The sequence below is a fragment of the Schistocerca gregaria genome, chromosome 4 (genome assembly GCF_023897955.1).
Source record: "Schistocerca gregaria isolate iqSchGreg1 chromosome 4, iqSchGreg1.2, whole genome shotgun sequence".
In the NCBI taxonomy this organism is placed as follows: domain Eukaryota; kingdom Metazoa; phylum Arthropoda; class Insecta; order Orthoptera; family Acrididae; genus Schistocerca; species Schistocerca gregaria.
This window is the reverse complement of record NC_064923.1, coordinates 707,539,457-707,556,154: the sequence shown is the minus strand read 5'-3', so window position 1 is coordinate 707,556,154 and position 16,698 is coordinate 707,539,457. Positions and strand designations below refer to the sequence as shown.

The window sequence follows — 16,698 nt, the reverse complement described above, 5'->3', positions numbered from 1 at the left end:
GGTTTTGGAGATATTACAGTGCAGCACGTCTGTAATTTAGTCATTAGATCTTCGACATGAGACGCCCTCAGTTTTCTGACCTCCGTGTATAATTCATCCCATAAGAGTCCGATGGTGACTGACTTAGCCAAATTCTTCAGTTCCCCACATTTCTCTTTTCTGTTACCATAACTTCTGCACAATTTAGAAGCTTGTCTGGAATCACTGTCGTGCTGCAGAACAACTTTTGCCACATGGAATTGGATTTTTGATCAGTATCTTGTGATATCCTTCTCCCTTTAATGATCCATTAAGTCTTACTAGACCACCGCCTTTATCACCAAGACACATACCCACACCATGACCTACTCTCCACCACGCTTCAACGTTGACGTCACACGCTGACTCTTTATACTTTCTCCACGAGGTTGACGAACAAACATTCGACGATTGCTCGATTGCTTCCAAATATTTCAAACTTAGTTTCAGCCGTGAATAACATTTTGGACCATTACTGGCCGCACCAGTTTTTACGTTGTGACGCCCACTGCAATCCCCCCCCCCCCCCTTTTTTTTGTATAGTAAAGGTTTTCGTCTGCTGTGCGCCCCTTTAAAACTTATTCACGTAGATGGAGTTGCACAGCTGAGGGAGAAATTGGAGCAGCTCGAATGTTATTTACTTTCTGGCCAATTTCAGGTGCAGTAAGATATTTACTCTACACACAAATGAACTCATATTCCTTGTATGGTGTTAGTTGGGGTCTTCCAGATCGCGGCATTGGCACCGGTTTTCTTTAACCGCTTCAATGTATACATCACTATAGACTGGGCTACGTCAACTTTCGTTGCTATTTTCCCTACTATTTACTGACGTACAGCTACAATTACAATACGTTTTCCAATTCCAGTCTTCTCCTTCTCTCCCAGTATGAGGTGATATAGTATGAACGTAGTCAGGTGTACAAACACGCTGGTAGATGGACACAATGGATAGTAAACCAATGCGAAATGGTTGCTATACAGACAGGAATGAGGCTTATCTAAATAGAACAGTCTTAGGTAAAGGCACGTCGGTGTTCTAGGCAATCTTCAGCGTCCCTCTATGCAAACAACCAGTCGAATACACAACACAGGCGCTGTGTCTTTAGTTGCTTGTACGTGTTTTATTATAGGGACGGGGTTATGACGTTGTTGTTGTGGTCTTCAGTCCTGAGACTGGATTGACGTAGCTCTCCATGCTACTCTATCCTGTGCAAGCTTCTTCATCTCCAAGTACTTACAGTAGCCTACATCCTTCTGAATCTGCTTAGTGTATTCGTCTCTTGGTCTCCCTCTATGATTTTTATCCTCCGCGCTGCCCTCCAATTCTGAACTGGTGATCCCTCGATGTCTCAGAATATGCCCTACCAACCTATCCCTTCTTCTAGTCAAGTTGTGCCACAAACTCCTCTTCTCCCAAATTCTATTCAATACCTCCTCATTAATTATGTGATCTAACCATTTAATCTTCAGCATTCTTCTGTAGCACCACATTTCCAAAGCTTCTATTCTCATCTTGTCTAAACTATTTATCGTCCATTTGCACACTTCCATACATGGCTACACTCCATACAAATACTTTCAGTAACGACTTCCTGACACTTAAATCTATACTCGATGTTAACAAATTTCCCTTCTTCAGAACCGCTTTCCTTCCCATTGCCAGTCTACATTTTATATCCTCTCTACTTCGACCATCATCATTTATTTTGCTCCCCAAATAGCAAAACTCCTTTACTACTTAAAGTGTCTCATTTCCTAATTCCCTCAGCATCACCTGACTTAATTCGACTACATTCCATGAACCTCGTTTTGCTTTTGTTGATGTTCATCTTATTTCCTCCTTTCAAGACGCTGTCCATTCCTTTCAACTGATCTTCCAAGTCCTTTACAGTCTCTGACAGAATTACAATGTCATCGGCGAACTTCAAAGTTTTTATTTCTTCTCCATGGATTTTATTACCTACTCCGAACTTTTCTTTCGTTTCCTTTAATGCTTGCTCAATATACAGATTGAATAGCATCAGGGGGAGGCTACAACCCTGTCTCACTCCCTTCCCAACCACTGCTTCCCTCTCATGTCCCTCGACTCTTATAACTGCCATCTGGTTTCTGTACAAATTGTAAATAGCCTTTCGCTCCCTGTATTTTACCCCTGCCACCTTCAGAATTTGAAAGAGAATATTCCAGTTAACATTGTCAAAAGCTTTCTCTAAGTCTACAAATGCTAGAAACATAGGTTTGCCTTTCCTTAATCTTTCTTCTAAGATAAGTCGTAGGGTCAGTATTGCCTCAGGTGTTCCAACATTTCTACGGAATCCAAACTGATCTTCCTCGAGATCGGCTTCTATCAGTTTTTACATTCATCTGTAAAGAATTCGCGTTAGTATTTTGTATCCGTGACTTATGAAATTGATAGTTCGGCAATTTTCACATCTGTCAACACCTGCTTACTTTGGGATTGGAATTATTATATTCTTCTTGAAGTCTGAGGGTATTTCGCCTGTCTCATACATCTTGCTCACCAGATGGTAGAGTTTTGTCAGGACTGGCTCTCCCAAGGCCGTCAGTAGTTCTAATGGAATGTTGTCTACTCCTTGTTTCGACTCAGGTCTTTCAGTTCTCTGTCAAACTCTTCACGCAGTATCATATCTCCCATTTCATTTTCATCTACATCCTCTTCCGTTTCCATAATACTGTCCTCAATTACATCGCCCTTGTATAGACCCTCTATATATTCCTTCCACTTTTCTGGTTTCCCTTCTTTGCTTAGAACTGGGTTTCCATCAAAGCTCTTGATAGTCATGCAAGATAGAACATTCGAAACCTAATCGCCGATTTAAGTACAAATCCATAGTTGTGAAATGCGTTTGAAAGCTTTTGCCGAGTAGTGTAATAACCGCTTTATGTTACAGATCATCTGAACCTTATCGAGGACACCAGTGGGTGTTATTTTAATCTCTTGCACTGTGTGCACTCTTACTTTGTAATGAAATGATCGTCAGCAGTGATCTGTCGCCGTATTGTTAGTCTGTAAAAACTTTTCTTTGGTCTTAAAGCTTGCAGGGGGGGGACAACAATTTAACAGGTGATGTCGTTACTTACGAGACCAATCCCTTCAAAGGCGTAGATGGCGGTGCCGATGAAGAGCGGCAGCTGCGACCAGCTGAAGACGGCGAGTTGCCGCTCCGAGGGGCTGGGCAGGTCGATGGACAGGCAGTACAGCGTGGCGACGAGGCCGGCCACGGTGAGCACGTTGGCCAGCAGCGACACCGGCACCAGGAACTTGAGCGACCGGATCCAGCAGCTCAGCAGGATCGGCACGAACGCCAGCGCCATGTGCAGGTGCGAGTTGAGGTACGCTCCGTACTGGTCGGCCACCTGCGCACCAAGCCTCTCCTCACACTGGGCGCCTTACCTCTGACCATTGGCCACAACGAGTGCATGCAAACTTCTATACTTCATTTTGGTTTGTTATGAAAATCTGCTTTATGCGAACACTTATCATCTACCCAGACTTGTTTCGACACCTATATGTCATACTCTGTGGGTCAAATTTTATTCCTGTGGGGTATAATACACTACTGGCCATTAACATTGCCACACCACGAAGATTACGTGCTACACACGCGAAATTTAACCGACAGGAAGAAGATTCTACATGTCTACATCTACATGACTACTCTGCAATTCACATTTTAGTGCTTGGCAGAGGGTTCATCGAACCACAATCATACTATCTCTCTACAATTCCACTCCCGAACAGCGAGCGGGAAAAACGAACACCTAAACCTTTCTGTTCGAGCTCTGATTTCTCTTATTTTATTTTGATGATCATTCCTACCTATGTAGGTTGGGCTCAACAAAATATTTTCGCATTCGGAAGAGAAAGTTGGTGACTGAAATTTCGTAAAAAGGTCTCGCCGCGACGAAAAACGTCTATGCTGTAATGACTTCCATCCCAACTCGTGTATCATATCTGCCACACTCTCTCCCCTATAACGCGATAATACAAAACGAGCTGCCCTTTTTTGCACCCTTTCGATGTCCTCCGTCAATCCCACCTGGTAAGGATCCCACACTGCGCAGCAATATTCTAACAGAGGACGAACGAGTGTAGTGTAAGCTGTCTCTTTAGTGGACTTGTTCCATCTTCTAAGTGTCCTGCCAATGAAACGCAACTTTTGGCTCGCCTTCCCGACAATATTATCTATGTGGTCCTTCCAACTGAAGTTGTTCGTAATTTTAACACCCAGGTACTTAGTTGAATTGACAGCCTTGAGAATTGTACTATTTATCGAGTAATCGAATTCCAACGGATTTCTGTTACGTTCAAATGATTAGCTTTTCAGAGCATTCAGACTAGGTTGGCGCCGGTGGCGACACCTACAACGTACTGACACGAGGAAAGTTTCCAACTGATTTGTCATACACAAACAGCAGTTGACCGGCATTGCCTGGTGAAACGTTGTTGTGATGCCTCGTGTAAGGAGGAGAAATCCTTACCATCACGTTTCCGACTTTGATAAAGGTCGGATTGTAGCCTATCACGATTGCACTTTATCGTATCGCGAAATTGCTGCTCGCGTTGGTCAAGATCCAATGACTGTTAGCAGAATACGTAAGCGGTGGGTTCAGGAGGGTAATACGGAATGCCGTGCTGGATCCCAACGGCCTCGTATCACTAGCAGTCGAGGTGACAGGCATCTTATCCGTATGGCTGTAAGAGATCGTGCAGCCACGTCTCGATCCTTGAGTCAACAGATCGGGACTTTCTCAAGACAACAACCATCTGCACGAACAGTTCGACGACGATTGAAGCAGCATGGACTATTAGCTCGAAGACCGTGGCTGCGGTTACCCTTGACGCTGCATCACAGACAGGAGCGCCTGCGATGGTGTACTCGACGACGAACCTGGGTGCACGAATGGCAAAACGTCATTTTTTCGGATTAATCCAGGTTCTGTTTACATCATAATGATGGTCGCATCCGTGTTTGGCGACATCGCGGTGAACGCACATTGGAAGCGGTTATCCGTCATCGCCATACTGGCGAATCACTCGGCGTGATGCTATGGGGTGCTATTGCTTACACGTCTCGGTCATCTCTTGTTCGCATTGACGGCACTTTGAACAGTGGACGTTACATTTCAGATGTGTTACGGTCCGTGGCTCTACCCTTCATTCAATCCTGGCGAAACCGTACATTTCAGCAGGATAATGCACGGCAGCATGTTGCATGTCCTGTACGGGCCTTCCTCGATACATAAAATGCTCGACTGCTGTCCTGGCCAGTGCATTCTCCAGATCTGTCACCAATTGAAAACGTCTGGTCAATGGTGGCCGAGCAACTGCCTCGTTACACTACTCCAGTCACTACTGTTGATGAACTGTGGTATCGTGTTAAAGCTGCATGGGCAGCTATACCTGTACCTGTACCAAGCTCTGTCTGACTCAATGCCCAGGCGTATCAAAGCCGTTATTACGGCCAGAGGTGGTTGTTCTGGGTTCTGATTTCTCAGTATCTATGTACCCAAATTGCGTGAAAATGTATTCACATTTCAGTTCTAGTATAATATATTTGTCCAGTGAATACCCGTTTATCATCTGCATTTCTTTTTGGTGTAGCGATTTTAATAGCCAGTAGTGTATAAACTGATGTGACAAAAGTCATGGTATACCTCCTAATACCGTGTCGGACCTCCTTTTTCCCTACATAGTGGAGCAGCTCGTCATGGTATGGACTCAAGAAATCGTCGGAAGCCCGGTGCAGAAATATTGAGCCACGCTGTCTCTATAGCTTTCCATGATTGCGACACTATACGGAGTGCAGGATTTTGTGCACGAACTGTCCTCTCGATTGCCGGCCGCGGTGGTCTCGCGGTTCTAGGCGCTCAGTCCGGAACCGCGGGACTGCTACGGTCGCAAGTTCGAATCGTGCTTTGGGCATGGATGTGTGTGGTGTCCTTAGGTTAGTTAGGTTTAATTAGTTCTACGTTCTAGGGGATTGATGACCACAGATGTTAAATCCCATAGTGCTCAGAGCCATTTTTTTTGTCCTCTCGATTGTATTCGACACATGTTCGGTGGGACTCGTGTCGCGCGGTCTCGACGGCCAAACCATTCGCTTGAATTGTCCAGCATGTTCTTCAAACCAATCGTGAACAATTGTGGCCCACTGACATGACTTCTTTGTTTGGAAGCATGAAGTCCAGGAATGGCTGCCGATGGGCCCCATGTATCCGAATATAATCATTTCCAGACAACGATCGGTTCAGTTGGACAAGAGGACCCAGTCCATTCCATGTAAACATAGCTACCACGAGCTTGCACAGTGCCTTGTTGACAACGCATGTCTGCGCCACTCTTGCCTTACTATACGGTCTTACTACCTGAAATCGTGGCTCATCTGACGAGCCCACGGTTTTATTGTAGCCTAGGATCCATCCAGTATGGTCAAGAAGCCAAAAGAGGAGCTGCATGATGTCGTGCTGTTAGCAAAGTCATTCGCGTCGGTTGTCTGTTGCCACAGCCCATTAACGCCAAATTTCGCCTCACCATCCTAACGGATACATTCGTCGTACGTCCCACGTTGATTTCTGCGGTCGTTTCACTCAGTGTTGTTGGTCTGTTAGCACTGCCAGCTCTACGCGAACGTTGCTGTTCTCGATCGTTAAGTGAAGGCCGTTGGCCACTGCGTTGTCCGTGGTGAGAAGTATACCTGAAATTCCGTGTTCTCAGCACACTCTTGACACAGAGGCTCTCGAAATATTGAATTCCTTGAGATTGAATGTCCCACGTGTCTAGTTCCAACTACCACTCCGCGCTCCAAGTATGTTCATTTCCATCGTACTGCCATAATCACGTTGGAAATCTTTTTACAAGAATCACTTGAGTGAAAATGACAGCTCCGCCAATGCACTGACTTCCGTCACCTCGGTGTGAAGTTTATAATCATTTGTCTATTGTAGATCTAAAATTATAACATTTGCATTTTATTTGGATTGTGTATTTCATTGTTTCGATACAGTTTATGTTACTCTCATTTTTTCTATGTCTTAGGCAGTTGTTGCAGAAACAAATTTTTATACCTCATGAAGAATTGCCCACAGAGTGTCATTCTAGTACTGTGTTATGAGAGAAACAACGGAAATTCATCTTGCTAGCAACAACTTTAACAAAAAATGGAGTGATTTTTTGATCGCATTCTGCAGGAGGGTGCTCGACACATCTAGACAGGGTGCAGACAATGACAGTGTGCTGTGGCCTCAGTGGAGAGGCTTTCATTTGGCACTGTTTTAAATATTTCAAATTTGTCTTGTGCTACTGTCCAGATTGGTTTCATTGAATGTAAAAATCGGCTGTTTGCTGTGTAGGGTGATGGAAAATGGTGCCCCAAGGCCTTCACAATTGGAAAAATCTGTGAAAAAAACTATCAGCTTGGTGAAATATTACTTCTGCATAGCAACTTCATTTATTGCCCAATATAGACAGTTTGTTTACATCAGTCTTCTTAACTAATGCGTTTTCGTGGCACATATTACATTGGTTGTGAGATGTAACTGGTCAGTGATCACTAGACAGGTACGGAGAGGCTAGTATGATCCACGGCATTCCCTATTACGACCGAATTCGGAGCAACCCAGTAGTCTTTCACTTTCGAGGAAAAATAACAGTCTTTGCAAGGACAATATCGTCCACATTTTCATTTCATTAAAGGTGAAAGTTGCCTCCTTTATTTGCCAGTTTCGGTATATTACGTTTATTACTTGTCTTCTACTCTTTGCTGTCATATCTGTGGCCACCGATCGACTTAAGAATATTCACTGTTGCGTCTGCTAAGCCAGTTACTCTGTCTAAAATCTTTGGGGTCTGAGCGGCGTTGGCCAATGAGAAATGACGATGCTGAGACACTCCACGTGGCTTGTGAATTTTTAAACGGGCTCTCTTATTCATGTCTGTACTGTTCGAGACTGTTATTGAAGGAGGGTCTGCTTTGCCTGTGTGCGATTTCGTGTGGTGATGAACATGGATGCACTGCATTATGTTGCGAAAGAGAGAGAGAGAGAGGTATGCATCAAAGAGTTACGCGTTTGTATTATTGAAGTTATAACCAATATTATATACAGCTTTTCTCCATATGTGTACAGTAGAACTCAATGTAATATTTTATACAACTAAATACTTGATGACTCATATTGGAATAGGGATTTTCTTATGCAGTGATGTCAAATGAACAGCAGAGTGAAGTTTGTGATTACGATTAATGTGAGGCGGATAACGTTCTGTTTACATATTGTATTTGATTCACGATCGAATTTAGCAAGCCAGTATTCCATTTAGGAAAAAATTTTTGCCTCTTATTTCTTTCTCAAATATACGTTATGAAGAAGGCCTTTTTTTTAAAACTATGCCGAAGGCACCTAGTGACTCATCTGACCAGCCCACGGTTTTATTGTAGCCTAGGATCCATCCAATATGGTCAAGAAGCCAGAAGAGGAGCTGCATGATGTCGTGCTGTTAGCAAAGTCATTCGCGTCGGTTGTGATGTAACATTAATCTTATTGCTCTTTGTAAAACATCCGTATTCTTGGGATCCAACAATAACTGCAAGGTTAAAGAGAATATCATAGCTTTACTTACCTTTCACTCCCTCCTCAATTTAATTAAAATAGATATATTTGTGTGATGGCGGCACTGAGTAATCATGATGCATTGCCCAATGCCTCGTGCAGAACTAATGAAGGAAATTATGTGGTACCTTTAATTTAATCAATAGTTCAATCAGAGCCACTACTGCTCCCATATCAGTTTCCAGGTTTTAGTAAGTTATTTTCGGGCCACGGAACGTAAATCTGACACGAGAACTTCTGGACAGCAGCTGCTTCGTCAGTCTGATAAAATATTTTGTGATACAGTTACATTACCAGCTCACAACCAACAACTGCTGCAAATTCCTGGTTGAATTCACGATTTTGGTACACACGGATGAGCCGAAACATTACGACCACCTGCTTAATAGCTTGTATGTGCTTTTTTGGAACGGAATACATCACTGAGTGAGGGATCCGACAGTTTGTTGGTAGGTTTGTAGAGGTATGTGAAATTAGATGTCTACACACAGGTCATGTAATTCGCGTAAATAACGGGCAGATGATCTACTTACAAGAAGATGGCGCCCTAAAACTACCGAGTTGTGTTCCCTAGGATTTACATCAGACGAATTTGGACGACCAGACATCAAAGTGAGTTCACTATAATGCTCCTCAAACCACCGTAGCACAGTCCGGCTCCGAGGTACGGACAGACATACAGCTGAAAGGTGACATCGCGGTCGGGGAAGCCGTCAAGCGTGAAGGGATGCAGGTGGTTCGCAGCTGTCTGCTTGTCTCAGATTACCACCACAGATCCCATGCAAGCGCAGAAAAATGTCTCCCTTAGCATAATACTGTTACACCAGCGTGTGTCGGTGGAACGCTGTACGTCTCGGGCCGCCATTCATCTCTATGACGGCGTTTGTGGAGACGACTATCGATTTAGCGTAGCAAAAATGTGATTCACTCGAAGAGGCGACACGTTTCCGCTGATCGACAATCGAATACTGATGGTCCCGTGCGCACTGCAATTGTAATTGACGATATCGTTGGGTCAACATGTGAACTCGTAGTGGTGGTCTTCTGAGGAGCTACATTTTCAACAATGTACCATGAACGATGTGCTTCGATACACTTGTGCGTGCACCAGCGTTGTGCTCTTTCGGCAGAGATGCCACGGGTCACCATCTATCCTGCTTGAGAGAGCGGACAGGCCTCCGAATCCCACGTTCTGTGAAGAGTCTTGGAGTTCAACCATTTAGCACCTAGTGGTAGCTTCACTGTCCTTCTCCCCCTTTCCATAGACGCTTACGACGGTAGCAAGTGAACAGTTGACCAGCTTCGCCGTTTCCTAAACACTCGTCCACAGACTGTGCTTAATAATAATCCGCCCTTTGTCAAAGTCGCTTATCTCAACGGATTTCCCCATGTGCAGCCCATATCTTCGCTAGGGTGATCCCCCGTCCGTGTCTGCTTCGCGTACGAGCTGTCGTTACCGCGTGACGTGTCTGCAACGCCACCAGGCGGAATTTAGCGTCGCCGTGGGAAATGGTCATAATGTTTTGGCTAATCAGTGTATGTCCTGCTCATTAACTGAGCTGTAGGTGTTCTTATGGCATGCTAACTTAATTTCAGTAATGACAAAATTGATCAATGGTCCATAATAAATCATAGCAGATGCCAAAGAACATCCGTTGCGCGAAGTATGTATGTCTGTGGCGAACCATACCTGATGGCACTCAGGTAGCATAATAAATTTATTTTCTTTGGGGCTTTATTCCCTTTATAATCAGGGTGTCTGTAATTAGTGCAATTTGAAGCAGGCCTGCTGCGTCCATACTGTTGGTAAAGGCTTTTGCGTTCCTCAGTTATTCACAGATACCAGAGGAATGGAGAAAATTTGTTTGTTCAAGTATTACTCCCACGAAATAACTGGAAGAAAATTGCCATCTGTCAAGAGGTTTTCTTTTACGGTCTGCGAAAGTGTAAATTAACTATTGTCGTAGTGTCACACTAACTAAGTGGGAAGTGATGATTTATCGTTAAAAAGCACGAGAAAGCTGAGGAACTGTACACCGTATGTATAAGCTTATATCAACAATGGAGACAACTATAAAACATGCGCGAAGATCGTCGGACGTTCACAAGCGAAAAGAAACAGATTTCATTGAAAAACTCGATGAGATTATTATCATATCACATGCTGATGTTCTAAATATCATTACTCCTGGAGAAGATAAACAGGTTTTGACCAACCAGTGGTGTATGAATGGAATAGGTTTCCAGTTACTTGAGAAAGAGAGAAGACCATCTTAACGAGCATAGGCAGCTGAGAAAAGGCGAGAGCAAAGTGAATATGCATATCAGAAGGAACATTCCATCGTCATCCTGAGCAAAACAGGCACTGCATTATCGTATTTATACGCCATCACCGGGCAAGTGACCTTCAGTTAAAATGTCTCCCATGTACGAGAATACTCGTAGTGAATATACGAGTGCAGGTTGTAGACACATGGTTGACGACATATGGAAATTTGGATCTGGCCGTAGTGCGTGCTCAGATGGCCTAAAAGCGATGCGCCCGCCCGATATAAACGGGAAATTCTGTACAAATTTTTATTGTTTTCATTCCAGTATACAGATGATGGTTGTCTGTACTCGTAACTGCGAATACATTTAATGCATTTCATAATGGCTGTAGTCGCCGCTGTAACTGTTTCTTCAGCCAAGGATGCATTTCAGAAGGAACTTTGCGTCGTAATTCTGAATAAAGCAAGTACTGCAACATCATAATCACTACATGTTATACATTAAAGCCTGCTGTCGCGTTTTTCCGTCTGCATGTGAAGGCTAATCTCAGCAGCTGCTGTAGGGATTTTGACACTGTTTTAACTAACACACATATCGAAGATATAGGTTTGTGTCGGCCTTAGTGGCCGAGCGTTTCTAGGCGCTACAGTCTGGAACCGCGCGACCGCTACGGTCGCAGGTTAGAATCCTGCCTCGGGCATGGATGTGTGTGATGTCTTTAGGTTAGTTAGGTTTAAGTAGTTCTAAGTTCTAGGGGACTGATGACCTCAGGAGTTAAGTCCCATAGTGCTCAGAGCCATTTGAACCATTTGTAGGTTTCTGTATATAATCTATTACCGCTATGCCAGACATGTCGTCCGGCCGTGAATACTTAAGCCACCCGTGCAAAGCCAGTACCAGTAATATAATGTAATATAATATAATGTAATACACACTTCATGGTACGAAGCAGTGAATAGTCAGCGTGACGGACTGCCGTCCTAAGGGGCCCGGGTTCGATTCCCGGCTGGGTCGGGGATTTTCTCTGACTAGGGACTGGGTGTTGTGTTGTCATCATTATCATCATCATTTCATCCCCATCCGGCGCGCAGGTCGCCCAGTGTGGCGTCGAATGTAATAAGACCTGCACCAAGGCGGCTGGACCTGCCCCGTAAGCGGCCTCCCGGCCAATGACGTCAAACGCTCATTTCCATTTTCCAAGGTACTAAGCACAAGTGGAAAGCTACCGAACATCGTCATGTATTTTCTTACACGTCTTTATTTATCGACATCCAGGCTACTGGCTCTGTTTGCATGACTTTGACATGGTATCTGCGATGTCAGGCTTAAATAATTGCAATCAAAGGAGCAAACCGATAGGGTAAGTTAGCGACTTCAATTAGGAAAGAGCAGCTAAAGTTCTTCGCAACTCTCTTGCCTATTACGCGTGATGATCTGGCTGCCACCCCACCCTATGAAACCGTCCGCCATTTGACTTTGTATCATTTGTGTTCTCGACGAGTGTCTAAATCTCAGAATGTGTCTATTCAAAGTTCTCCTGTTTTATAGTTTCGGAAACAGCAAGTATCTTCGGCAGTAACGCTTTAGACGTCTGTGTCGCATCGTGCCAGTCTGGTCTGTTTAGCGGCAATTACATCAGTGCTGTTAGGAGCTCTGCTCCCGTTAACTGGCAGCAACGTCACTGCTGAGTGTGTGCGATGTAGGATGACATCTACACAAGTGGCGGTAAGGGTTAGTTCGTTGGTTCGTTCTTGCAGTGTATTACCAACAAAATTCGTTCCTTCCTTCGTTCTTGTAGTGTAACACAGACAAAATTATCTTTCTTGAAGAAATACGGCAACCAGGCTCTTTTCGAACAGATTTGTTCATGTCAAGACGTATTTCTCGTTGTCACTAGCGCACAAGTTATAGAAAGGAGATAGCCTCAGCGGTGAAAATGCATTGGATAAAAATGTTATGCAGACGAAACTATAAATGTGTTACGCCATTTGTAGAAGGCAAAAACAAAGCTAAACAAAATGCGCTCATCCGCTGGATTTCTTCTAGTAGTTCAGTCAACATGGAAAAATTAACGCTGTTAAAATTCTTTTTTTTGGTAATAATCAAAAGGAAGTAAAAGTGTGCGGTAGATCACTTTAGTTCCTCAGATGCTTTGTGATCAAGGGACAGTTTGGACATAGAAGTTTATTTACTGATTTTCTTCATTGCTGTTACCATGTCGTATAGTTTGGATCCCTATAGTTGCAGAGTCATCCTGGGAGAAGTTCTTGAAATATAGCAAAGGCTTTGGGCTATTTTCAATAGCACTAGAATGGTGTGATCATTATTCTTGAACATCAAGCACTGTTTCAAACACTTACAACCGTTCAAAGTATGTTTTCTCACCGGGCATAAGCCATATACCCTGCGCACTGCACAAGACAGGAAAAAGTGATCCTGCAGTACGCGCCTGTTGAGCTGACTCAGGAACTCATGGATATGTCCTTTTTCGAATGTCATACCCTCTCACAAAATGCGATGGAGGAGAGGCATCAGTCCGAGTTCGTAGCACCCGTACCGTTGGCCAGATTGTTTACTTCGCATGTATGCTTCTGGCAGTGGCCTCTTTGGTTTGGCCGACCACCGTGGAGTTGAGACTGGAGTCTGCAGAGGAAGCATCAGCCAGTTTGCGATCAACACAGAGGGGGCAGTGCACAGTGCTGGAGGCATGGTCGCGTGTTTGAGGGTGCGTTAGGCCTTGGCTGAGCGTCGCGGGCAACGGCGTGACTCTGGAGCGGCTAATGGGCTGTTGCAACGCTTCACCGGAGCTGGCTGTCGTCTGTTACTGTTTGGAAGTTGTTCCTCAGTTTTCACCATTAGTGGTTACTGTCAAAGCTCATCTACCCGCACTGTACTGTGTTCCTACACCACGTCGGCGTATTTGTTACTTGATGTGGCTCGGTTGTGCCGGCCTTCTCAGCCCCTTCCAGCGTCTCACATTCTACAAAAACTTCCAAATTGCTTGTTGGTTGTTGGTATTGTAATTTGCGACTTCTGTCACCGACCTGATGGGGGATCTTGAAGATAAAGTGCTCTCCGTTTCTGAGTGGGTCAGTGTAATCCTATTGTATTCTGAGTTTTGAAAAACTGTTATCTTCCTTTAAGGTTCAAGTGGTTCAAATGGTTCTGAGCACTATGTGACTTAACTTCTGAGGTCATCAGTCCCTAGAACTTAGAACTACTTAAACCTAAGTAACCTACGTACATCACACACACCCATACACGAGGCAGACCCATACACGAGGCAGGATTCGAACCTGCGACCGTAGCGGTCGTGCGGTTCCAGACTGTAGCACCTAGAACCGCTCGGTCACCAGGGCCGGCGGCCTTTAAGGACTGCTCCATGCAACCGCACTATTTTCAGTTGTATGCATTTGTTTAAAGGTGTAAGTGTCCCTTAAAAGTTGTTTAAACTTGAGAAGTTGTTCTTAAATTCACATTTAGAGGTGGCGCAAGATGTTTTTTCTTCTATTTTAATCCACTCTTTAAGGATGATTGAATTTTTTACCCTGATTTTGGACAGGATTTTTGTACACCCTTTCAAGGAGGGCCAGTATAAACTATGCCGTTTGTTATCATTACTTTAAGTGAAATCTTAATGTTCCTCTTGGCTCTTGATTCTGGTTGTGTTAGAGTTAAGTATAATCTCGATCAATTGCTACCAACTAACTCGCTAATTAGCAGAACAGCTTGTATTAATTCTTGTTTAGCCTCTTCAGACTGAGCCAACGTACTTGTGTAACGTCGCTGATATTACTCCACTCGCAGCCCGGCGCCCAGTTCAATTAAAGGGACCGACACATGATCAACATGTCAAATGTTCCATCTAAATTTCGAGTGAAGTTATGAATGTATGTGCATGTAATTTTCAAGTATCTAAATTTTCCCAGTTTTATTGCATTGAAAATGTTTAATTAATTTTTTAAAATCAAGCTCTGTTTAAACACTGGATTGGAATCTATTTTGATATTCAGATTACTTAGCCTGCCTATAAGATAATGTTTACCTAATTGTTTCAAGTTAAATTTTGCTTTAACTTACCATCTGCCTAAAATTAGGAATTGATTCTGTTTTGCTATTCAGATTCCTGAGCATGCCTCTAATATCATATTTTGCTTAATTGTTTACAATTAAATTCTGATTTAATTAAATCTCTGTTTAAACATTGGATTTTAAGCTGTTTGCTTTAGCTAAAGTATTTCTCAGCTTTTCTTCTGGATACCGCTTGTACTACTCAGTCAGATGGCTAAACTTGTCTGTTAAACTGTAAGCTGCTTAATTGTTCTGTGGATGCTGCAGTGTATTGCGTACCGGCAAATAAAAAGAAAAAAAAAATATATTTTCGCTACATCCTCGACTTGGATCTGGTTCCACTCCAGCAGCCCGTGTCCCGCTATCCTGCCATATCATAACTTAATAATTGATCCTGAGCATGTGTAGTTCTAAATAAACTCGCAAATTAAGTCCCCATCTTCCCGTCCAGTTAGAATAAACAGCACAGAGAAACTAGAATCAATGTAACATAAACGACTCAGTGAACCTTTGGGATGTATAAGGCTGATCAATGGACCTGGACCGAGAAGTCTGTCGGGAACGGTAATAGCACCGAAACCGATATAAAGGTGTCACTGTGGTATAGGGAAAGAATCTCTGGCAGAACACCCTGGGTTCTTGGTACTATCCCAGGCACTGCCCTTACTTTGTATAAAATCATTAGCAATGGCGGTTGAAGACTTCTGGTATGAGGAACCACCATCGTTCTGCCAACGGTCTTGTCAAAGAAGGTGGGAGAGCGGAGAGGGGATCGGGGTGCACTCTTGCCCTTGGGGTGGGAAGCTGCCCCTAAAAGCTGGAAGAATCAGCAAAGATCGATGAAGTGAGGATACAATAGGTAATGGAAACCAATCCATTCAAGACACATAATTTGTATCCACAGGGCATGTGTCTTGAAACTGAAAAAAGAAATGTCGTGATGATCTCTCAATTGGCGAAAGATGGAGTACGCCCCCCTTCGGATCTCCGGGAGGAGACTGTCAGAGGGATGAGAAGGCCATGAGAAATAGAATGAATAACCAAGAAAGAGTAACGTTCTACGAGTCGGAGCGTGGAATGTCAAAAGTTTTACTGTGGCAGGGAACGTACAAAATCTGAAAAGGGAAATGCAAAATCTCAGTCTAGATGTAGTGGGGGTCGATAGAGTGAAACAGGAAGAAGATAAGTAATTCTAATCAGAGTTATGTAATGTCGCATCAACAGCAGCAAAAAATGGTGTAACGGGAGTAGGATTAATCTTGAATTGGAAGGCAGGGCAGAGAGTGAGTTTTGCTGAATGTTTCAACAATGGGATTACCCTTATGAGAATCAGCAGCAAACCTGCGTGAACAATACTAGTTCAATACATGCCCATGTCCAAGCAAAAGAAGAGATACAGAAATTGTATGGAGATATGGGGAACAGGAGATGAAAATCTAATGTTCATGGAAATTGTAACGCTGTTGTAGGAGAGGGAATAGAAGGAGTTACGGGAGACTATGTGCTCAGCAGCTGAAATGTGGCAGACGACAGAATCGAGTTCTTAGAATTAATTTTATCCAGTACAGGTAACAGTGGATAGTCTTGGAAGGCGTTTGCATTGGCGTAAATACCTCTGATACAGTGTATTCGTGCTGCTACGGCAGTCACTTGTTAGCTTTAAAGATCAGCAATCGCCTGTTAGTCCGCTAGTGTGGTGCATCC

The 16,698-nt window shown here is 43.7% G+C and overlaps 1 protein-coding gene across 4 annotated transcripts in view; it reads right to left on the bottom strand.

Moving 5' to 3' along the window:
• The window catches only part of LOC126266685 (proton-coupled amino acid transporter 1-like), a 421,916-nt gene that overhangs the window by 21,040 nt on the left and 384,178 nt on the right, over nucleotides 1–16,698 (bottom strand). For all 4 annotated transcript variants that reach the window (XM_049971110.1, XM_049971111.1, XM_049971112.1 and 1 more), the window contains one exon: nucleotides 3,124–3,399. In XM_049971110.1, coding sequence (XP_049827067.1) covers nucleotides 3,124–3,399 — 276 coding nt within the window. The remainder of the gene's footprint in view (nucleotides 1–3,123; nucleotides 3,400–16,698) is intronic.